This window comes from Talaromyces marneffei, chromosome 7, assembly GCF_009556855.1.
Source record: "Talaromyces marneffei chromosome 7, complete sequence".
Taxonomy (NCBI): Eukaryota; Fungi; Ascomycota; class Eurotiomycetes; order Eurotiales; family Trichocomaceae; genus Talaromyces; species Talaromyces marneffei.
Genome location: NC_072354.1, coordinates 59,255 through 82,657, shown reverse-complemented (window position 1 = coordinate 82,657; position 23,403 = coordinate 59,255). Strand labels below are relative to the sequence as shown.

Sequence of the window (23,403 nt, the reverse complement as noted above, 5' to 3'; positions counted from 1 at the left end):
TCTCCATGACATCCAAAGTCCCATGTGCGGTATGTTTACTAGCGGAATATTTTGCGAGCATATATCGATGCGTCCTTTGCATGCTGGACCTTCTTGCGTCTTTAGTACGTTTCAAGATATCCATGGCACTATTTGATGAACCAGTTACTCGGAGAGGAACCAGTGTTGTAAACCAGCCCACGGTATCTGAAAGGTCAATGTCAGCTTCCAGTGTATTTCTTCCATGACTCTCGTCGAAAATTTCTGGAAGGCTTCGGCTCGGAAATGCAACATGGAATGAATGCAATAATGCCGCAAGGAATAATTCAACTGGCTCTGTTCGCATAACCCTGTTGTATCGGTCACTAAATAGCATCGAGGTTAAGCTCTCTGGCAGTACGATTCGTTCACTTATGACATTCTTCTGAGTGTTATCTGTTGCATTCAAACCCCAGTAGTCCCAGAATACAGAGTGATTTACCTCGAAGTCTGGAAGTCGAAATGATGTTTGAAGCTGTTTTGACTGATGCTGGGACCACTGTCGGAACGATGCTGGGCTCTTCAAAGAAATCATTCGACCTTGAGCGAATTCTTCAAGGTCTTTCATGACAATTCTCCAAGATACAAAATCAATAACCAGGTGATGGGCGCACAGAAATAGTAGCTGGCGAATGCCGTTTGCTTCTGGAATATGGAATAGGTCCACGGAGAAGAGCGGGCCATTTTCTAAATTCAAGGAGCCGTGGGAAACGGTCTTTGTGTTGCTGACTTCACTCATCGTGACATTGTCGTGGAAACGGAAGCGGTACGATTCATGAGCGCTGGCATGGATGGTTTGTGCCCATCCTCGAGAAACATCTTTGTGAAAGCGTGCCCGAAGCATTGGGTGTTTGATCACAATGCTGTCGATGGCTTGCTGTATCTTTGTTGACTCAACATGTCGCAACAATGTCACTGACAGACTTTGATTGTATCTATTATCGCCAGTGACATCCATATCTGCCGCTGCCATTGATTGGAAATAAAACTGCTGCATTGGCGATAACGGGAAAGGCTCGTTTGGATTTTCCGGGGTGTACGTGATAGAAGTGATAGCTTCTGTTGCTATGGATGATAGTTCTTGTATGGACTTTCTTTGTAGGATATCTCGAACTGAAATAGCGATGCCATTGTCACGACACCGAGAAACAACTTGCATGGCTGTGATTGAATCTCCGCCTATGCTCACGAAAGAAGTGTTGAGCGGCACCTGATGTAATGGAATATTTAGCACTTGACTCCAGGCAGTTTGAAGCTTCTCTTCAAAAACAGTGGATGGCATGTAAATGAAGCTTTCATCTTCTCTAGCAGTTATGATGCTGCTATCTTCAGTCAAGCCGTCAATCCATAAATTGATTTTACGACGGTCAATTTTGCCCGAATCATTGACTGGCATGGTAGATAATGCAACCCACGCAGTCGGTATCATGTAGCTGGTGAGGAGCTGCGACAGGTAGTGCGATATTTCGGAGCATTGAATGGCGGCCTCCCGTTTGTCTTCTGGGCGTATTTCCCGGATTTCGTTTTTTTCCAAAGTGTCGCAGGAGAACTTATGTAACACCAAGGTACAAACAAGCCGTGACTTGTATGATCCGCTTTGAGCGTACGTGATGACTCCATTGGCAACTTGGTGGTGTTTTAGTAGATGGTGTTCGATTTCTGCAAGTTCTAGTCGTTGACCGCGAAGTTTGACTTGTGTGTCTTTCCGCCCAACATACACAAGTGTCCCGTCGGGATTCTGGTACACAAGGTCTCCAGTGCAATACATTCGTCTATTTGAGCGGAGATTGTACCGTCGCATCCATTCCGGATCTGTAATAAATGCCGCATCGGTTTTTTCTTTCTGGACGTAGCCGCGAGCCAGCAATGGACCTTCTATCAAGAGCTCACCAATGACACCGATAGGTACTAATCCGTTACAATCTATCGAATCCACAACCCACAAGTTACCTGTAAAAGCAGTGCCAATATTCCTTATATCATGCAAATCCACGAGTTCTTGACTTGTCGAGTTAATTGAACATTCGGCCGGTCCATAAGCGTTGATCAATCTAGCAGAATTCCCCCATTTTTCCACGACATCCAAGTGTGGTGCCTCGCCTCCAAGAACCAGGGTTTTGAGAAGCGGTATTTTGGAGGGCTCAAGAAGAGCAGCCACTGTAGGCGTCAAAACCGCAAAATTGGCCTTGTGCGCAGCAATCGCACCCGAGAGATGATTCAGCCGTTGCTCCTCGGAGATGACGCATATACAACCGCCAAACTGCCAAGTCATGAAAATATCCCCGATTGATACATCAAATGTGTAAGCTGCAAATTGAAGGGTTCGCGTGTGTCTTCCGATGCCAAATCTAGTTCCATGGGCTTGGAAACCGGTACACAACGCTTGGTGCTCAAGAACCACGCCTTTCGGGACGCCGGTGCTACCAGAAGTGAAAATAACAACTGCTGCATTATGAGGTTGAACACAAGATAATGGTCCCCTGATTGATGGCAATTGATCGAAAAGTGCCCCATCCACCGTAAAAGTTTGTACCAGTCCTTGGAAACGATCCCCGTAATTCTTGCCAACGAGCATCATATGAGCACCAATGTCTTGAAGAATGGAACGGACGCGTTGAATGGGGTGTTGTACTCCTATAGGAACTATGGCACCCCCGGCCTTTATTACTGCCAACATGGAAATCAAGGCCCATGATGATTTATCAAAACAAATAGGTATCATCATCTCAGGTTTGACACCCATGCTCACCAGATAGTGGGCTAGGCGATCCGTTAGACCCTCGACCTCTCCATATGTAAAATTGCCATCCCAGGCACAGATGGCGGGTGCGTTTGGTTGATCTCGGCTCATATCAGAGACTAATTCGTGAACAGTGGCTTGTATTGCCGGGGTTTCGTTGCGGTTCCATTGTAGGATGCTTTGAATGTCATCGCTGCCAAGCATATCGAGTTCTCTTAGTCGGGTATTCTCGTTCCGTTCAGAGTGTCTAATGAGCTGCTCAAAGACAAGTTCAAACTGTTCGAGGAGCTTATCCACCTTTATTCTTGGGATAATTGAATCATCAAAACGTGCTTCCACTTGTACCACGCCCTTATCCATGTCAGTAATACATTCGACCGTAAGGGCGTATCCTTCAAAGCCTATGTTGTCTGTTACCACCTCCTCGAGGCAGGAGAATCTAGATGCTGGATTCTCACCAATCTCGCTTTTTGGTTGGACAACGAGCAGATGTTGAAACTCCGGTGCAACCCCAGTCTCTGTCTTGACAACACGCTGTATCTGCTGCAAACCGGTATGTTCAAAAGGCATCATCTCCACGGCTTGCTGTCGTACCTTCGCCAGATAATCGCCAACAGATTCAGAATAATCCAACTTTATCCGGACTGGCACCGTTGTGATAGTCGGTGCGATGATGTCAAGGATGCCCTGGACAGGTACACTACGACCGGATAGAGGGACTCCCAACAGAACATCCGCATTTCCTTGGTGCTGGGAAACCACTAAGGCCCATGCTGCACGTAGCATAATAGCAATGCTAGCAGTAGCTGGCTTTGTGGATGCTGTGACCTCAATTTCCCTCTGGCAGATATTCGACGGTTGGGGTATGTAATCATGGTCTGGCAATGGTGGAAATTGATTAGATGTCCAATGTGAAAACTGGGAGCGCCAGTAAGATTTCATTGACTCCGTGTCAATTTCCTGGATATATTTCAGAAACCTTGTATAAGGCACAATGTCTGGAATATCGTTCCCTTGATATATAGCGTACAGAGCTTCAAATATCAGATTCACACTCCATCCGTCATAAACACTGTGATGGGCTGTCCAGACAAAGTATTGGGATTTTCCTACACTAGCTTGTTCCTTGACCATGGCGTACCGACTCAAGGCCATTCCCGGCAACATAGATCGTTCCTTATCATTCGATAGGTACCTTCTCAAGTCTGACGCATACTGCCATTCAATCGAATGTCGTAACACAACTTGTTGGCCTTCAATGATACGAGTCCGAAGAATAGGGACAAGGCCGAAGAGATGAGACCACGCATCTTGAAATTTTTGAAAATCCATTGCCTCGGTGAGACGAAAAACTCGTTGTGAGATATATTGCTTAGGATCCTGTGCAGACAGTACTAGCAAGCCTTCTTGGAGAGGTGTGCACGGGTAAACGTCCTCAATCTCATCTATTGACACATTGCATTTGGCAGCTAGTTCATTCAGCATCGGGAGCGATGCGTGTTTAGATTCCTCCAAGTTTGGATTTTTTGACTCGGTTCTGAAAAGTTCAAAAGGGGCAATTTCGCGTGCTCTTTCTCCCTGGCCTTGTTGATTAATATGGTGAGCCATATCCGAGAGCCTGGGGTGAAGGAAGATATCAGCAACAGATAGGTGCATATGATTCTTCTGGAGTAGAGCCACTAATCTCATAGCAGAGACAGAGTCGCCACCAGATCTGAAGAAATGATCAGTCGTGCTGATTTTATTCGCATCAATACGAAGAGTAATAGCCCAGGCGTCTTGTAGACGAATTTCAGTCTCCGTTGAAGGCTTCAGATAGCCTTTCTCAACAAGTGAAAAGTGAGATATCTCACCATCACTTAAATTATGCAGAAGTTCTCGCAGTGAAACTCGATCAACCTTTCCACTGGAAGTTAGTGGGATATGGCTGAATGGAATGTAGATCGAGGGGACCATGTAGCTAGGAAGAGCTTCAAATAGACTATTTTGAAGTTCGAGGTAGCTCTTTGTCATACTTTCGGTGAGCCTGATCGGAGATGGAGTATTCGACGATTGGTTGGAACAGTCCATGTCCATGGCCGCAATCACAACGGGGTCCCGATCTTGTCCGGATACAAAAATGAAATCAACGACCACACGGTTTATGCTGGCCAAGGATTTCTTAACCCAGTATTCGATTTCGCCTAGCTCCACACGTTGGCCCCGAATTTTGATCTGAGCGTCTCGTCTTCCGACAAATGTTAATGTTCCGTCATGGTTGCGACGGACTAAATCTCCCGTGCGATACATGCGTCTGTTCAGAGCCATCCCATGTTTTTGAGCCCATGAAGGATTTTTTATGAAGGAGGAAGCAGTCAATTCGGGTTTGTTGAGGTAACCACGTGCTAATGATGGGCCATCAATAAGCAATTCTCCAATGACACCAGTGGGACAAAGTCGGTCTATGGTGTTAGAGTCAACCACCCATAGCCCAGCGCAGAACGCGACTCCAATATTTCCTGCGTCCTGTTTGTCTTTAATAGGTTCACTAAATGTTGCATGGATTGAACACTCCGAGGGACCATATGCACTAATCACATCCACCTTTTGACCCCAAGTCTCAATGATTTCAGGCCTCACTGCCTCACCGACGAGGACCATCGTCTCTAGAGATGGGAAGTCCTTTGGTTCAATCAGGGTAGCAACGGTAGAGGTAAGAAACATAAAATTAACGCCCGCATTGTTGAGGGCATATGGTAATTTGTTCAAGCGATCTTCGTCTGAGATCACACACACGCAGCCACCGTGCAAGAGAGTAATGAAGATGTCACCAATACTGACATCAAACGTATAAGCAGAGAACTGGCCGACTCTTGTTTTAGGTCCGATGTTGAGCTTGCTACCATGTGCACTTAGAACAGTTGACAATGTGGAGTGTTCCAAAACGACACCTTTCGGGGCTCCCGTACTTCCCGATGTGAATATTATATAGGCCGCGTTATCAGGTCGTATTTCTTCACACACGCGTCCAGGGGGTAGCAGGAATTTTCCGACCAGATTATCATCCACTACATGAACAGACGGCAGGGTATCAACATATTGGCTACAATTTCCTTGGTCCGTTAGCATTATCTGCGCATTCACTTCCTCTAAGATCGCCTTGGCCCGCTGTAGTGGATGTCGAACGGCAATAGGGACAACGACACCTCCGGCCTTGAGGATGGCTAGTATTGACACTACAGCCCAGCAGGATTTGTTGAAGCAGATCGCGACCGACTTTTCTGGTCCGATTCCATTATCCTTCAGGAAACTAGCAAGCAGTGTTGATAGTTTGTTCAGTTCTCCATAGGTCATTTCTCCGTCCCATGCGCATACGGCTTGAGCGTCTGGGTGACGCAAACACTGCTCTTCGACAAGATCATGAACACAACGGTCAATACGTTCCGGTGCGTTCCTGTTCCACTCTCTCATCCTTTCAATTTCGTAGGCGCTGACCATATCGATATCACCGAGCATGATTGTGCTCTCATCGATCATAGAATGCAGCACCTGTAAAAAGCTCTCCAACAAACTAGTCGCATCATCATTCGTCATCGATGTTGAAGAATACTGCAATGTTGCGGAGAACGCTTGTGGACCTCCAACAATGTCTAGGTTGATATCGTACTCTGTAGGGTCTATGCCCGTAACATGGTTTATAATTAGACTGTGAGACTCGTTAACATCATTTGTGGCCCAAGGTTTGTACGACAAGGACGTGTTGAAGAGCCTCGTGTCTCCGAGACGAAGCCCATGTTGAATGTCAACTAGCGGTGTGCGTTGGTGTGTGAATCCGTTCAGGAAGTTGTCCTGGATCTGTTCCATGGTCTTGGTAATACTCATGGAAGAATCGAGTTTTATGTGAGCTACCATCATATTGATAAGTGGACCAGCAATTCTCTCAATGTCCTCTATCTCCGCATCCCGGCCGCTCGACAAGTAACCAAAAGTCGGTTTTTGAGATCCGGTGTATTTTGAAAGGACGATTGCCCACGCCAGTTGTACCACTGTAGCAATCGTTATGTCGTTTTTCTCGACAAATTGATTCAACTGGGGAGTTGCCGAGAAAGCTTTCGCGACCGTCTGGAAATCGGTTCCTCTAGTTCCTAGGTCACTTGTAGAAGCTTTTGAGCCGACGATTTTACATATCTCTGCATCCTTGAGATGCTCGGTCCAGTAGGTCAAGCTCTCCTCTGCAGAATGTTGTTGTAAAAATCCAATGTATGCGTTGTACTTCGGAGCTGACGTGAATAAAAGACTGCCATCATATGCAGCTATCCATTCATCCAGCAAGAGATTCAGTGAGGATGCGTCTACTAACGCGTGACTAACTTCAAAATATGCATATATCCTTTTTGTTAATGTCTGGAAAACTGTAATTCTGTGGCAAGGTTGATTAGGAAGTTGCTCCAGGTGAGGCTTCTCGGCAAAGCAATCCAGTACATCCTCATCCAAGACATCTTTCAAATATGAAATATCCGCTTCCCATTTCTTCAAGACCACTTGATCCCAGGTTCTATCATCCGAGATCGATGAAACGAATATAGTTCGCAGAATTGAATGCCGGTCGACTATCCTTTGCCATGAATCAACTAGTCGATCTATATCAATGGCATTATGGTCTTGTCGAGGTTTGATTTCGCAGACTTGTTGTATTTGATATGTGGCTGGTGATTTAAGCTGACTTATCAGAATACCCTGTTGCATTGGGGAGCAATGGTAAACATCCTCCACGTCATTGATGCTCAAATTTACCTGAGGCAAGTAAGTGTACTGTAAGTGTGTCAGACTTTCATATGTCATGTCTGGCATTGCAAAGTCGGATAGAGTATATATTCTATCCACCTTGACTAGTTGTGAAGTCATGTCAAGCAATGTCGCCTTGTAGGCAGCAACCCAGGTTTTAACTGAATTTAAGTCTCGAACATGTTTATTGAGACGAAAGTCGACGCGCAAAGAGTCAGATTCCACGATAGCAGAGATCTCAAATAAACCCAGTCGCCTTGTTCGTTTGCCCACTGGTGACAATCTCGGATCACGAATGTGTTCTAATCGGAACAAACTGTCCTCTCTTTCTAACTGCTGGCTTCTACCGACGTAGTTGAATATAACTTCTGGATTCCAGTCTGATGATACAGAAGCATTCTCATCAGTTCTCAAAAATTGGGAAGAGAAGTACGGCAAACCGTGGCCGGGAATTCTGCGGCGCAAGTCTTTCGTCCATTTGACAATATCCAATAAATTCTCAACAGTTGGTATACGCAAGGGCACAAACGTTGTAAACCAGCCAACTGTTTGGGTCACGTCGATGGAGTCATTCCAAACTTCTCGGCCGTGTCCCTCGTTGAAAATGGCAGGAACATCACGGTCTGGAAAGGCCAACCGGAAAGAATGGAAAATAGTGGCTAATAATAAATCAATCGTTTCTGTTTGCAAAGACTCGTTGCATTTTCCAAACAGTAGAGACGTAATTTTTTCATCAATCAGAACTGTTTCGATAGTCTCATCTGCGTAGAAATTCGTTTCGGGGTCTATACCCCAGTATCGCCAGTTCAGTTGTCCAATTTTAAAGGGAAGGGTTACATGGATATTGGACTTTTCTGCCTTATCGTGTTCAAGAAGATCCTCAGTCCAGTGCTGAAATGTCAGTGAAGTGTGGGGTGGAAGGGATTTGTCACGGAGTAGCTTTTCGAGATCATGTAATATGATACGCCAAGAGACCAGATCAATGACAAGATGGTGGGCAGTAAGGAAGAGCAGCTGTTCTCCAGAACTTTGGAGTTTGATGAGGTCTACTGAGAAAACTGGTCCTAGTTCCAAGTTCAGACTTCGTTGTGATGATGCCATCACTTCGATCGCCAACTCCATGGTTGTAACACTATGTACACCATTATGATAAGAGCCGAAAAGGTTAGTCTCCAGAGTCTGCGTCCAGGACATGTCTGTTAGCGACGGATGAAACCGAGCTCGAAGCATGCCATGCTGCTGTACAATCACATCCATCGCCTGTATGAAATCGTTGGAATCGACTTCGGTCAATACTCTCAGTAGGAAGCTCTGATTAAACCGAAACTCGCCTTCAGCTTCCAAGGACCCATGTGCAACCTTGTCCTTATACAGTTGCTGAACAGGTGAAAGTCTAAAAGGCTTGCCAGACCCAGACCGAGATCCACTGTTGCCCTTGTACAGCTCAGTCTTGGTAGAGAGATCAAGAATGGACTTAGTCTGCATAATTTCCTTGACAGATATGGAGATACCGTCGCTGCGACACCGGGAAGCAACTTGCATAGCCGATATAGAGTCTCCTCCTAAGCTGAGAAAAGACCGATTGACTGGTATTGCTGCCAATGGTTTATTCAACACTTCTGCCCAAATCTGTTGTAATTTACGTTAAATGGCTGTGTCAGGTATCGATTCACACTGATCCTCGTATCCAGTATGTGTGTTGGAGGTAATGAACGCTTCATCGACTTCACCAAGCCACTTTTGAAGCTTGCGATGATCCTTCTTTCCAGAATCGTTCAATGGGATGGATTTGCATAGAAGCCACAAACTAGGGACCATGTATTCCATGACATTCTCCGACACGTAAACACGAATGGCAACGACTTTTTCCGCTGCTTTTCGATCACTGATGATATCAATTCCCTCCAAAAACTCCAAAAACGTAGCGTCTTCAGAGACATCTTCAAGTACCAACAGGCCAACAAGACGACCCTTGAATAGACCCTGTTTGGCGTAAATGACAGTTGCATCAAGGACAGGAACTGGACTGTGAAGAATATTGTACTCGATTTCACCCATTTCCACACGCTGCCCTCGTATTTTTACTTGTGTATCACGCCGGCCAATGTAGGTCAGCGAACCATCCATACTCTGACGCACCAAATCACCTGTACGATACATGCGATGTCCGGGTTTCAAGTCGTGTTCCTTGTACCAAGAAAGATCCTTAATGAATGCCGCAGCTGTTTTAAGTGCATCATTCAAATATCCACGGGCTAACATGGGACCGTCAAGTAAGAGTTCTCCTACTGCTCCGATTGGAGAAAGTTGATCGATATTTGCTGGGTTTACCACCCAAGCTCGAGTATTGAGACCTTTGCCAATGATCGAAGCTTGCGCAACTGATGTAATCGGATCACCACATGTACTGTGAATGCAGCATTCGGATGGGCCGTATGCATTCAAGATGGTAACATGTTCTACCCACGTTTCAATGACTGAGGGTTTTGCCGGCTCCCCAACTAGCACTAACACTTCCAAGGTCGATACTTCTGACGGCCTTAGCAGGTCTGCAACGGTCGAGGTGAGTACAGCGAGATTGACCTTCGCTTTATCCATGGAAGCTTCCAAATTATTCATGCGGTCTTCTTCAGATATAACACAAACGCAACCTCCATGTATAAGAGTACCGAAGATATCGCCAACACTAACGTCAAAGGTATATGCTGAGAATTGTGCTGTACGCGTTTTTGTGGTCATATTGAACGCTTTGCCATGTGCCTTCATGGCTGTACAGAGGGCAGCATGCTCCAGTACTACGCCCTTGGGAACACCAGTGCTACCAGACGTGTAAATTACGAACGCTGCATTTTCCGGTTTCAGTTTGCTCTCCTGAACGATATTCTGTTTTGAGTTAGGCAGGTCGTGTAAGTGGTCTCTATCAACAAAGATGACTGTAGGTACTAAATCTGTGAATCGATGTCCATTATCTGAGTCAGTTACCATTACCAATGTTTTTGTGTCAGTTATAATCGATTGAACTCGTTCCTTGGGATGTTGCACTCCAGCCGGTACAACAATTCCTCCAGCCTTTAAGATGGCGAGCATTGATACGATAGCCCAAGGAGACTTGTTGAAGCAAAGAGCCACGAATTTTTCGGGGCCGACGCCCGCGTCAACGAGTCGCTTGGCTAGGCCGTTCGCTAGAACGTCGAGTCGGGCGTAGGTAATATCATCACCATCCGCATGTATTGCCACGGCATGTGGTCGCAACTTAACCTGCTCATAGACCAAATCGTGTATACAACCATCCACAGCAGCTGGATAGTCTCCGCTCCAGTGGTGTAATTTGAGTGCTTGATTTTCGTTCACCAATGAAATGTTCCGTATACATCTCCCATGGTTGGACGATATCGATAGAACTGACATTTTGAACGCAGTGGCAACCTTGTATGCAAAGTCTTCGTCAAGCAACGACCCCCAAAAATCAACATTTACTTTAATCTTTGACGGTGCCACTTCGATATTCATTACCAGATCGTACTTACGCATCATGTTAGCTCTCTCGATGATATTTAAAACCCTTTTTTTAGAGATGACATACCTCAGTCCGATTAATAGCTTTGATAACTTCAAATCGTCCAGAATCATCAGCGATACTTCCGGTATGGGCGTTACGTTGCACAACCAATAAGGTATTGCCTCTTTTTAGAAAAGACTTGTCATCGTCGGAGTCTCGGTCTGACAAGGGCAAGAATTGGTGCGAAAGGCTTTGGATAAAGTCATCTCGTATTTTTTGAAGGCATTCAATGATAGTTAAAGCCGGAGATAAGGCAAGTCGGCACGAAACTGTGTTGATATATGTTCCTACAGACTTTGCAATTCCAGGAAGGGCCGCCTGTCGGCCTGATGTCACATAAGAAAATTGAACATCACTCGAACCAGCGAAGTTTCCAAGCACGCATCCCCATGCGAGTTGACAAAGGTTCACAAGGGTAATATTCAGTTCTCCGCACAGCCTGTCTAACTGATAAGCTGAGGTATCGATATCCAGTGCAACCGTTCCGAACTGTTCTCTTGAAGAATCCGGATAATTAAGTGGAAGCATTGTCGGTTCGCTACCAGACAGATAGTTGGTCCAGTAGGAAACAGACTCTTCAAGAGACAGTTTATTATAGTAGAAAACAAACGACCGATAAGGACAACCTGGTTCTATCAAAACCTCACTATTATACAAGGCCCACGCATCTTGAAACAAGATGTAAATTGATTCTCCATCAATGATGGTATGAGAAGCATCAATTCGAATATGAAGTTCCTTTTCCGACTTTTGGAAAATGGCAAACCGGTGAGGAATTTCCAACATTCCAAACTTGATTGGCGTATAGGTGCCGTCAATAACAGATCTTATTTCAGCTTCTGTTTCCAGAAAGGCAACTGGACTACTGACTCGTTTAAAAATAGCCGAATCGAAGTGTCCCGGGCGCGAACGACTTTCCATGAAGACTGTCCGAAGAGCTTCATGTCGTTGGACCACCTGAGACCAAGCATTTGCAAGTCGCACTGGATCAAGAGGGCCTCGCTGTAAATCGTTCAGTGATGCAGTCATTTTAAATACATAGGCGCATTGGTATAATATGTCATCCACCGATTGACTGATCATAATAGCTTCCTGCATCGGAGAGCATGGAACGATATCCTCGATGTCGGCTAATGGGTTAGGAGCTAGGTGTTTGAGTTTATTGCCGATAAGGTCATCGAGCTCCAGATATGTTGCCTTTAGAAGAGGGAAATCGCTCAATGTGGCACGATGCCCGCTAGTTTCTAGTTCCAACAATAGATTATGAAGTGTGCGAGAAAGGGATTCTCCGAAAGATTTCTTTTGAGCCTCTATAAGATTGCTCGAGTCTTTACCATCGGTCCCCTGAAATGTGAAACACAACCGATCTTTCACCATACACGTTGAGATGAGATATGTATTCGGAGACAGCCCATTTCTGCAACTTGTCGTCTGAAAGATGTCGCGCATCATCGATTTTCCAGCTTCAGGAGGAGCCATAGCTGTGTTGAAGCAATCTAGGACCAGTGTAGTACGACGAGGGTGCTTCAGTTTCTGACAAAGTTGATGTTGTTGGCCCGGACTTTCGATATGTGATCTGCGACGAATATCTTTAACGAGGCGGACTAAATCGGCAGCAGTTGTCTCAGCCTTTAATGGGGTTGTATCTATTGAAACCAAATTTTCAAAAAAATCTATATCCGTAGATCCATCATGAATTCCTTCCTGATGAAGTTCGTACATGTCGATAGTATCGGTCTCAACAGTAGAGGCTTGTTCCCTGTATGCCAAGTAGAGAGCAGCAGTTAGGAAATCCAGGGGCTCCGTCCGTAGGGGTTTGTGGCACGAAGAGCCAGGTAGTAACTTCGTGGTGATTTCTTGGTGAATGGGTAGAACCCAAATCCGAGTATCGGCGTCTCCTGTTGTGAAAGCACCAACTTCGTCGTGTGTCAAATCGTTGATAAACTCATGTCCTTGGGAGGCAAGCTCAATCGTTTCTGTATCATTATTTCTCTGAACTGATACCTCCCCATCCAGAAGATGGCTAAGATCTTTTACAATAGTATTCCATGCCTGGCCATCTACCAGTGAACAATGGGCGAGTAGTCCAAGGAACCGTGCATTCTGGGCCTCTTCAGTAAAGCTAACGGCAGCAAAACCCTGGCCATTCTCAATATTAATCGCCTCCCCAAATCCAGCCAGAACAATTTGGCAATTTGAAAGTGATTCGTATTGATACTTTTCATAAGCAAATAACGAATTCGTGGTTGAGGTTGCTGGGATCTGCATAAAGGCAGTTGTTTTGGGGTAACCCTCGTCCGCGGTTGTATTTCGATGTTCCTCATGCACGGTAGCTCTCAAAATCTCGTGACGCTGAACCAGGCGATTGAGACAAGTTGACAAAATGGTCTCTGAAATTGTTGGTTTGACTGCTAACTCAAATAATTTTATTCGAATTTGACCTCCAAACATGTGAAAATGTTGCATTGGTGTGAGTTTTTTGGTCTTTGTAGATGGTGAAGAAGCATTTCGAGCCTGAGCTTCGTCATCATTTGAAGTTGGCGTTTGTACTTCTGTTGCATGGGTTGCGCTCCATGAAAGACATCCTTTGATGATATCATAGCACATCTGCTCAAGTGTGTTTGCGCGAAGCAAATCAGATGTGTCAAACTGGAAGCCGGCTTCACGACAGCGGCCGACAATCTGAATCGCGAGTAGTGAGTCTCCTCCTTGGGCCAAGAAGGCCTCTTGCATTTTCAGCTTCTCTTTTTTAACCTTCAGTGTCATTGCAAATACATCTTTGACTTGTTCAAAGAGTTCTTCCTCGTTCCTGTCTCTTGCTTTGCCATGTGCATTTTCGATATCGGTGTTCCCGTCGACAATTTCCGATAGTTCTTCCATATTTTGCTGCACTGCATCCAACGGCAAGCTGCGTGCCAGTGAGTCTTCTTTTTGCGATTGAAATCCGACCATAGTAATAATACGAATCTAGTGACTTGTGTTCTATCGATTATATTGGATTAATGTCGAAACCCTATATCGGGATACTCTATAGAATACAAAGAACGCGTGCGCAACAGGAAGAATAGAACGCGATGCCGACGAGAAAGAAGCTCGACTGATAAACCCAGCTAATTTCCGAATTGGGACATGAAACCAGACAAACATGTTTGCTATAAAAGCTATATTTAGAAGAGCCCTCGGAAGGCCAAATTATTGGCTTGTCGGTTTATTCATTGTTCGATAGGTAGGGATAGGTCCAAGTGTGGCTGCGCGATTCCGGCTGTCTACCATAACGTCGACGGTTGAACACGAGTTTTGGAGTCTGAAGCGGATGCATCAATATCAGTAAGCGCTAAGGATTGGGCCATGGATTCGTAGTAAAGGACGTGTTTGATTGATTCGTTGGATTGAGCATTTAACACAGAGTAAACTTTTTCGAGAAAAGCTGGAGAAGTGGATAGTTAGTATTTTTACATTCTTTCAATATGGATACCGCGCATAATGATACCGCCACTACTTGTACTGTCATAGTACAGTACTGAAATTTACGTGTATCGGTGCACAATACGTGTATGTCAGGTAATATTGTTTCGAGAATTGAGTTGTTTAGCACTATTTAACTAATAGTTCCTTGAGGACTAACCGAATAAGGCAGCAGCCACCGCTGCCAATGCATCTATAATTTATTCCAGTTTTGAATAACTACTACATAACGCACTCTGAGTAATCTATGTATCAACTGCTGTATTGAAGGGCTAGCCTAGCTCTATAGCGGGTGGCAGACTCGTTACGAAACAACGTACGGAGTATTTACAACCTAAATTAGTTGATACCAGGGGTTGGTTCCGTTTGTCGGGGATCCACCATCATACATATTTCTTTTTATTTCTCTTAAATCGAATGATATTAACTACGGAGGTGGGAGTCAAAAGTGATAATAATACCGAGAATAATACACAACGCTAGTGACGACTAGTGGCTGTTAGCGTGTTTTGATGATACCTGCCCATACACCAAAATTACTATACAAATTTATGTAGATACAAAATATTAAACAAGTAAAAGAGAGTTCCCAAGCTATTCAGCAATCCTGATGCCTCATTTAGCCATTTTGAGGCTATTCCAAGTCCTCCCACTCATCCTCTAGATATGCCCGGAACGAGAGCACGCCTTTACGCCGGCAACGTGAGCGTACGTCACCCTGGGGCCGCCCCTCCGGATACTCATTTCCACCCTCTAGACGGATGATTTCTTGTATATGAAATGGGATCCTCCCAATCCAAGCATGGATACGATGCTGGGGTAGCCTTTCCCATGCTTTTTGCCATGCTTCAACTGCTGTCTTCCTGTCACCAGGGGCTCCTTGGAGAGTTGTACGTTTCTTGAGCCAAAACCACGTCGGCTCAACAGCATTCAAATCAGGGGAATTACCAGGCCAAAGTAGGCGCTGCACGTCATGGAACGAATATATCTCTTTTTGGTGAAAATGAGCATGCGCAGGTGCGTTATCCTCCATTACAATTGTGCCTGGCCTGGAACGCTTACATTCCTGTGCAAAAGGAAGCAGCTTTGGCACAAGAATTTCCTATATAGATATTAGCTTAAGAATCATATTTATATGAAGATTACTAGACCTTTTGATAACGATACCAATCAATGCCATCTGTGCCTTTTCGTACGAGCTTTCCATTCTTCGTAGTGAACTTGAACTTTGGCTTTCTACCGCGACGAGGACGTAATTGAAGCCTTGAAAAAGTATTATTTAACTCCCATTCTTCTCGAGCTGCTTGCTCACGGTGTCGATTTATAATTTGCAACTCTTTCTCAGCTTTTTTCTTAGCTGCCGCATTCTCTTTTTGATATATATGATAGGGACCTTTAGCATCATATGAAAAGCAACCCCAAAACATGAATTCACACGCTTTCTTGAAGCGACGGCGGATAACAGTAGAATTGTAGCATTCAAAAGACCTGCGCCATACACGATTAGAGCCTCTCCGGTGGCCTAGGACAACAGAGGTCTCATCCGTCCATATAATATTCTTAAAGTCTTCAAGAGTCCAGTGTTGATGCTCAAGAGCAAATGCGAGCCTTGCCTGCTTCATTTTATCTGTCAGACCAGGTTTCACAGTTGGCTTGCATTTATTAAAAGAATTCAATTTCAAAGACGCAGAACAGAGGATTCAGAAATACCGGCTTCATAAGCGAGATATTCAGCAGACTTCTCACGACCAGCCCTATCCTTAGTAATACTTGCAATAATTGAGGCCTCAATAGCTTCAGTAACCACTTTTGGGCGGCCACTACGCGTATTATTAGCGACGTGCTCATGCTCAATACGAGGATTGACTGTAGGATCATATCCATGCTCTTTGGCGCGTTGTACGATTTGGTAAACGCTCACCCGGGGTATATTGAGCAATATAGCGACGTCTTGAGGCTTCATTTTTGCAATCATCACCAAGGCCACGATCTGGGCGCGGGTTTCCACTGAATATTCCTCTCTTGCCATCCTGATTAAAAGAAATGTACGAATCGGTGGGGGATACAATGTAGAGAGTACTGGGTACGATCGATTCCTAAATATTCAATGTTGTTAGCAAACGGGCAAAGAAGCGGTGTAAGGAAAGAGATATTCACTATACTCTGTAGAGATAGCGCTATAATATAATATCAATTTGGTGGGAATAGCTTCAATTCAGCAAAAGCAAAGAATTGTTGAGAGGGCGGGACAAGCTGAAATTGGGGTACTCGAGCTGCCTAGTAAATACTAGGGTAATATGCGTACCCAGTTTTACACGCTAGACCTGCAGCTAGCAAGTTAGTGTGATTTAGCGTATTATTATCACATTTGACTCCCACCTCCGTACCGAATGGTATTATTGTTAACGTGTTTTTCGTAACTTTACTTACAAACATACTTACCATACCGCGTAATAGATGAGTGTCATGTTTACAATACTCGTATTTAGTTGGAGTACGGGGGCGTGGACTAGAGCAGTCATAGGTGGCGCCTAAGACAGCTTGCATTCGAGCTACATTTCTCAAGTCTCCACGGTAGTACCTAGTGGACTGATTAATATCTCACAGTTCGACCAGACAACGCATTGTACGACACCACGGGCTAGAACAGGGCTCAGAGCCAGGTTGTCAGCTTTCAGCTCGGCTCAGCCAATGCACGATTTAATCTAGTTTCGTTTTTGCATTTGGTATATCCGTTAGGTGGTTTTGTGAATCCCGACATCGTTACTACCAGTAACGCTTCCGCGAAGTCGTGCACAGGTCGTCGACGTCAATACCGAATATACTACGTGCTTTCAGACTTTTAAAAGAGTAGGAAATGCGATCACAATTCGTTCTAGCCTCAATATACAATTATGCGTCAATTTTTGGTCATGTCCGTCATTTAGGTTTTTAAATTACCCATTAGTTGTTTACAGAGAGACTGGGATAACGACACGGGGGAAGAGGTTCAGCGCCAGTTCTATTTGGCAGTACTTTGAAGTTCGAGCCATCTGTAGTCTGAGACTATAATGACTTCTAAACGAGATAACACGCTGTAGAGAATGACCATACTTGATATACATACGTAGATAGCTATATCGGATAGCTCACATTAGGGTTTTGGGCGTGTAACAGACAATCCACATCAAGAGACTCCGGGGACAATCCCTACACGGCAAATCAATATAAGGCAAGCAACTCGTTTGAATATTTTGATCCTAGGTTCACCTCCTCTCTTTCACGTGCTTAAGAAGCATAATCATTTAAGGTGACAACACCTTTTACAAACGCCTAGTAGCATTTACTGATGGCAAATCCACCTAGCAATGTCTTATCAATCGGGACCGAGGATATGTCTCAAGGCAAGCTGTTGTTGGAATTTATTTGATCTTGCGTTGGAAAGAATTTAAGCAAGCCATTGTCGCTCTGAATCGTTCGAGGTTAATACAGAGAAACATACTAATAGTTTAATTTCTAGAACAGACTCAAAAATCATAAGATGATAATAAATTCTCGATTGTAAACCGGCTACAAGGTTTCGTGAGGCATGGTTTCGTGGGGCATCTAGACGATTACACTCCATATCATACACATGACTGATACATACTTGGCTTTGGGGACTCGCCGCATCAGGAAGATTGAACATCGCCTCCTAGATTCAGAAGCTGTGGAAACATGTCAGCCTTGACCGTTTTACAATTAATAGAGGGGCTTACTAGACAATAGAGCCCAGCCGGGAAAATTGTGATGCTGTCAAATGAGCACTGTCTATTATTCCCTTGATGGCAACAAACGATAGACTGTTCTTGTCCAACAGTTGCAGGAGATATACTGTGAAGATTAGGGGCATAATTCGCCGATCGATCTTCTGGCGCACGTGTTTGGCCTCTTCTAAATTTGGATCAAATAACACATGGTTTTGTGTGGGCAAGTTGAGGGCTTTGTCTCTGCTTGCAAGCTGGGAGGCGGGCCCGTGCATTTAGCCCCTATCTCCGCAATTCACATATCCTCAGGCTAGCCGTCTCTTAGTGGTTGTGCATTGAGAAACGTGTCTTGGAAGTTGGAACAGCCTTGCCTTGTCCATTGTGTACACTCTATCTCCAGACTCGTTGAGCCCGGATATTCTTTAATTCAGGATAAAGTTGACTAATCCTTTCGTTGCTTCTAATAAACCCCGATCCATATCTGAGTCGTGCAGCTTTCTGTATTATACCTGGACAGGCTGTAATACAGCATACGATGTTATCAGATATCCCAGAATCGTCCGGAGATAAACCACAGCTATCCGAGGAACATTGCCGAGATGGTCGATAAGATACCTAGGGGTCGTTACAATAGGCCTCCATATGTGTTTTTGGGGGCGAGCTTCGCTTAAGTATTATCGAATGCATGACATGATGGTTAAGTCTGTAAGTTGAGCGCCAGCCAGATGCCCGGTAGTAGATTTATCAAACTTTCTTTACACCAACCAAGCGACGTGATTTGAATACATACAAAGAGAGATACGCATAACAAAATGGTCGCACGACTAGTTCCTATAATTTCCTTAAAAAGCGCCTATGTCATAATGGCTGGACCGAATATAGACTAATCGAAGGGTATAGATTTCAATCAGCGAAAAGACGAAATCACCCAGCAGTTGATCGCTGCAGCGGAGAATGCCGGGTTCTTCACATTGGTGGACCACGGAATAACAATTGAAGAGATTGAACGTCAATTCTCTATATCCAAAAAGTTTTTCGATCTCCTAGAAGAAATCAAGGGTAAGACGCCTGACGACACAAAATCCAACAACGCCTGGGAGTACATGGTGAGTCGTAATCCAATAGAGAGGAAGATTTGTCTAATCGTGCTGTTGTAAAGGCTCAACTATGCCCAAGCACTGGGACATATGATCAAAAGGTGTCTCTATGGCTACAGCGCAACTCTGAGTGACCAAGCGACGATGACGTACCGTACCTGATTTTATCCAAACGACCAGGCCTTTATGAAGAGGTGTGAAGGCGTTTCCGACCAAGTTTGTGGGTGTCGGATATCGATAGCTCATAGATCTTTTCTATATATGTTGCCGCATGGTGTTCTGCCTTGCAATAGCTCTGGGTTTTCCAGAAGACCATTTCAGAACTGCCAACCATCCGACTCAGCTTGACTGCTTAACGCAGCTACGATTGATCCACTAACATCCCTCCGAGGACGCAGAGGGCACCTAGAGAGCTGGAAGCCATACTGACATTGGTTGTCTCACTTTGCTATTTCAGCGTAATGGGGAGGACGTTCTTGAGATGTGCCCTGGAAGAGAGAGTCATTCCAGTTTTCCCATTGGTGACGTGTTTACACCACTTCCTGCTGAGGCTGATCCAATGGTAGTCAATATCGGTAATATGTTGAGTAAGGACCCTTCCAAATCCCACGTGCATGCAGCTCATTCAATAATACGTGACACTCAACTTACTTGTTGTTTCATCAGCGGCGTGGTCCGATGACCGATTGAAATCCAATTTCTACCAAGTGCGCGCAAAGGATGTAGGTAAATGGCCTTCGCGATATCCTATTGCATACTTTAATCACGCGCGATGAGATTGTGTTTCACAAGCTCCCAAGAAAAAAGTAGTAGTTTCATTTTCCTCCCATTCCTAGATTCTTGTTCGGGTCTGATCAATTTCCAGTCCACCCATAAGTGTTGGTGACTATTTTGTGCAGTCGGTTGCAAACAACTTTAAGCATTCAATAATAAGCCTTAGAGGAGAATGACAGTACTTACTACCTTTATTCCCTCCGAAGGGTTGTTGATATGTGTAGCCCGTCGCGTTTTCCGAAACGCGTCACTATTTTCACCGACACTCCACGTTGAACAGAAATGGATGAGATCTTGACTTTCTGTCTCCATAAACTTTGAACCGCGATTTCAGGTATTACTTGTATTTCAAACCGCCATGGATATTAAACTAGCCTTGAGATAATTTCCGTGTGGGGATATTCATAGATTGATGATACCTAGGTACCCGGGACCTCTGGATGGAAATATATAGTTTCGTTGTTGGCTCTTGGAAACGACGCCATATGCCCAAAAAATCCACAAAATCGATGCATGGATGGAGTTCAATTTGTTGATATAGAATGATAATAGGATTTGTATAGGGAAGTACCTTATTATGACGAGCTAGGATAGCGTGCTGTTTGGGACTCACACGCGGCAATCTCAATTCAGTCGCAGTGATTAAGCATAAAAAGAGACAGCAGTCCAAAATCATTACTAACATGAACCATTCAAACACGGTAACCAATAAGACAGCCAAAGAGATTGGCAGCCTCTTTGTTATGAGGTTGTGGGAAACAACCTTTGTTCGATTTGGATAAAAACCAACATTTACCTACCTATAGGTATGTCAAGCTGGACTAAAGCCTTATTATAAGACCAAACATCCAAGGGGGGCTACACTGCATTCACAAGTCAGGATGAATAAACAGCCTAACAAAGCAAATTTATGACATAATACAGAGTATAACTTGATGAAAACTGCCCAAAGAGCTGAGCTGTACTATACACCTTCTTTCTCCTTTTATTTTGATAACCTCCCTCTCAGATCGAAATGGGTTAGGGTTAACATACAACCGGTCATTTCACTGACAACCAGCTGCTGTCTCATGAAGTTTATTGAGTCGCTGCGTAGAGCGACAGATGCCACCAATTTTGGTTTATCTTTCCGCTATTCCAATTTGAAATTTCATCCAAAGAAAAATGCTAGGCCTATTTTGCAGAATGTTAGTGGATCAATTGATCGAGGAACTCTGGCTGCAGTCATGGGAGGATCTGGTGCCGTAAAATCAACATTTGTCAACGTGCTTATGGGAAAGACGAACAATACCGATGGTATTGTGGCTGTAAACAATAGTCCAGGTAACTTGAGGCGCCACAAGAAAGTCATTGGATACGTGCCTCAAGACGACATTGTACTCCCCGAATTGAATGTCTACGAAAATATTGTCCACGCTGCCAGATGCCGACTTCCTCGGGGTTGGAGAGATGCTGATATCAAGGCCCACACAAAGTCTGTCATTGACTGTCTCGAACTCTCTCATGTGCGGGATTCATAAGTTGGTAGTGTCGGAAAGCCTATTATCAGCGGAGGACAGAGAAAATGTGTGAGCATTGGTATGGAATTGGCAGCAGCACCTATGGCAATCTTCTTGGATGAGCCTACAAGTGGTCTGGATGCTACTTCAGCATCTTCCATGATGAAAACCTTGAAGGCCATCGCCCGCCTAGGTATCTCAGTCATTGTAATTATCCATCAGCCTCGTTCGGAGATTTTCGATTTGTTTGATACCCTTATTCTACTCGGTAATGGCCAGACCATTTACGAAGGTCCTCAGGTCGACGTAAAGCAATACTTTGAAAATGTCGGGTTCCATTTCCCGGAGTATAGTAATCATGGCGATATCATCACTGGAAATGGAAGAGAATACAAGCAGAGCGGTGATATCTCAAAGGAAGCTCTAATCGACTACTGGTCTGGCCATCGTCGAAAGATGGGCGCAACGAATACCGACCGACACACCATAACAACATTGGGAAATACTGTAATGCGGAAAGCGATGGAAAACCGTGGAGCGCTAAGAATCAAACAGGTTTGGCTCTGCTTGTGTCGCGCGATGCTTCAGCAATATCGTGCCATGTCCGCTTATTGGGCTGAAATGGGTCTGGCCACCCTGGCCGGTTTCTTGGTTTAGCTCAGAATCCTAAGAAAGGCATCTTGTCGTCTGCAACAGATATTGCATCAGCTCCAAAGTTGGCTCTTCTCATTGTCATTGCTATCGGTCTCGTGGCTGCTCTCCCGGTGTAAAGGCATACTCCAAAGAAATGCTCTTACAGCGACGTGAAGCCGAGGCCGGCCATTCACGGGTTGCATATTGTATAGCCAAAGCTATATCGTCAGTACAGATGCCACACGCGAAGATGCGCCGCTCGCCGCTCTTTGCAATGATGGCTAGTCTCATTGTCGGTATTCTGTCCGGTGCGGCCCCTCGATTAAGAAAAGTCGAGTCGTGGCGTCTTGGGTGGTTGTGGCGTGCTTGCTGAATTGTATCTTGGTCGTTTGGTTTCACCATTTGCGTACCTCTATGATGTTGACCTAGCATCCCAGCTTACGGGATACCATCTTGACTGGCTTTGGCGAAACATGTGGAAAATTGCTCCTCATTGGAACCATTTATAGAGTTGTTGCGTATTTTATTCTGCTCTTGGCTCATCATTTCCGCAGATAATATGTGTAACGGCGTTATTTTTAATTTCAGCGGCATGATGCTTTTTGTCTTCTTGTGCACTCTTGAAATGACAGCATATCATACATAATGTATGATGACCTAAGAGCAAGTATCTCTTTAAGTAACTATGTCGAGATTTTATTTTAATCATGTTTCCAAATTTTATAGTTTCTTGTCTGGAATGTCGGACTAAAAACAACCAGCTCGCATTGTTATCCGTCTGCTGCCCAGGCTAATAATGCTGATCTGTAACATGATCTGTATCTTTTATCCCCCGATCATCGTCCCTTATCAGATGCTGATTGATAAGGAATGTTGGACAAGACTTGCATCCAATAAACATACGTTGGCCTTGCTCTTAGTAATGTTTTAGGGTTTGTTTATCACCCCAATCTACCCCCGCCAAGTCCACTTGGTTTCCCAAATAGGTTTCATAACCCTGGCGCTCAGATTCTTATCTTTTTGCCCTCTAGTGCGGATTTAGAGGCTTGGTGTAACCTGCATCTTCTATCATTCGGTGTTCATGTGCTTCGTTGTAGATAACGCTGCCTAATTAATATAAACGTCCGTC

The 23,403-nt window shown here is 44.7% G+C and overlaps 4 protein-coding genes across 4 annotated transcripts; 2 read left to right on the top strand and 2 right to left on the bottom strand.

The window, feature by feature from the left end:
* Positions 1-4,349: 4,349 nt before the first annotated feature.
* Positions 4,350-14,033, bottom strand: EYB26_008682 (uncharacterized protein; the record flags this gene model as incomplete). The annotated part of the gene is made up of 4 exons (XM_054267933.1): positions 4,350-4,376; positions 4,439-9,138; positions 9,196-11,044; positions 11,106-14,033. The coding sequence occupies 4 exons, from the start codon at positions 14,031-14,033 to the stop codon at positions 4,350-4,352; spliced, it is 9,504 nt and encodes a 3,167-aa protein (XP_054123908.1).
* Positions 14,034-15,180: 1,147 nt separating this feature from the next.
* Positions 15,181-16,575, bottom strand: EYB26_008681 (uncharacterized protein; the record flags this gene model as incomplete). The annotated part of the gene is made up of 3 exons (XM_054267932.1): positions 15,181-15,648; positions 15,698-16,173; positions 16,257-16,575. 3 exons carry the CDS (start codon positions 16,573-16,575, stop codon positions 15,181-15,183), a joined length of 1,263 nt encoding a protein of 420 aa, XP_054123907.1.
* Positions 16,576-18,996: 2,421 nt separating this feature from the next.
* Positions 18,997-19,502, top strand: EYB26_008680 (uncharacterized protein; the record flags this gene model as incomplete). The annotated part of the gene is made up of 3 exons (XM_054267931.1): positions 18,997-19,003; positions 19,172-19,377; positions 19,431-19,502. The coding sequence occupies 3 exons, from the start codon at positions 18,997-18,999 to the stop codon at positions 19,500-19,502; spliced, it is 285 nt and encodes a 94-aa protein (XP_054123906.1).
* Positions 19,503-21,368: 1,866 nt separating this feature from the next.
* EYB26_008679 (uncharacterized protein) lies at positions 21,369-22,298 on the top strand (the record flags this gene model as incomplete). Its single annotated transcript, XM_054267930.1, has 2 exons — positions 21,369-21,616; positions 21,671-22,298. The coding sequence occupies 2 exons, from the start codon at positions 21,369-21,371 to the stop codon at positions 22,296-22,298; spliced, it is 876 nt and encodes a 291-aa protein (XP_054123905.1).
* Positions 22,299-23,403: the final 1,105 nt, after the last annotated feature.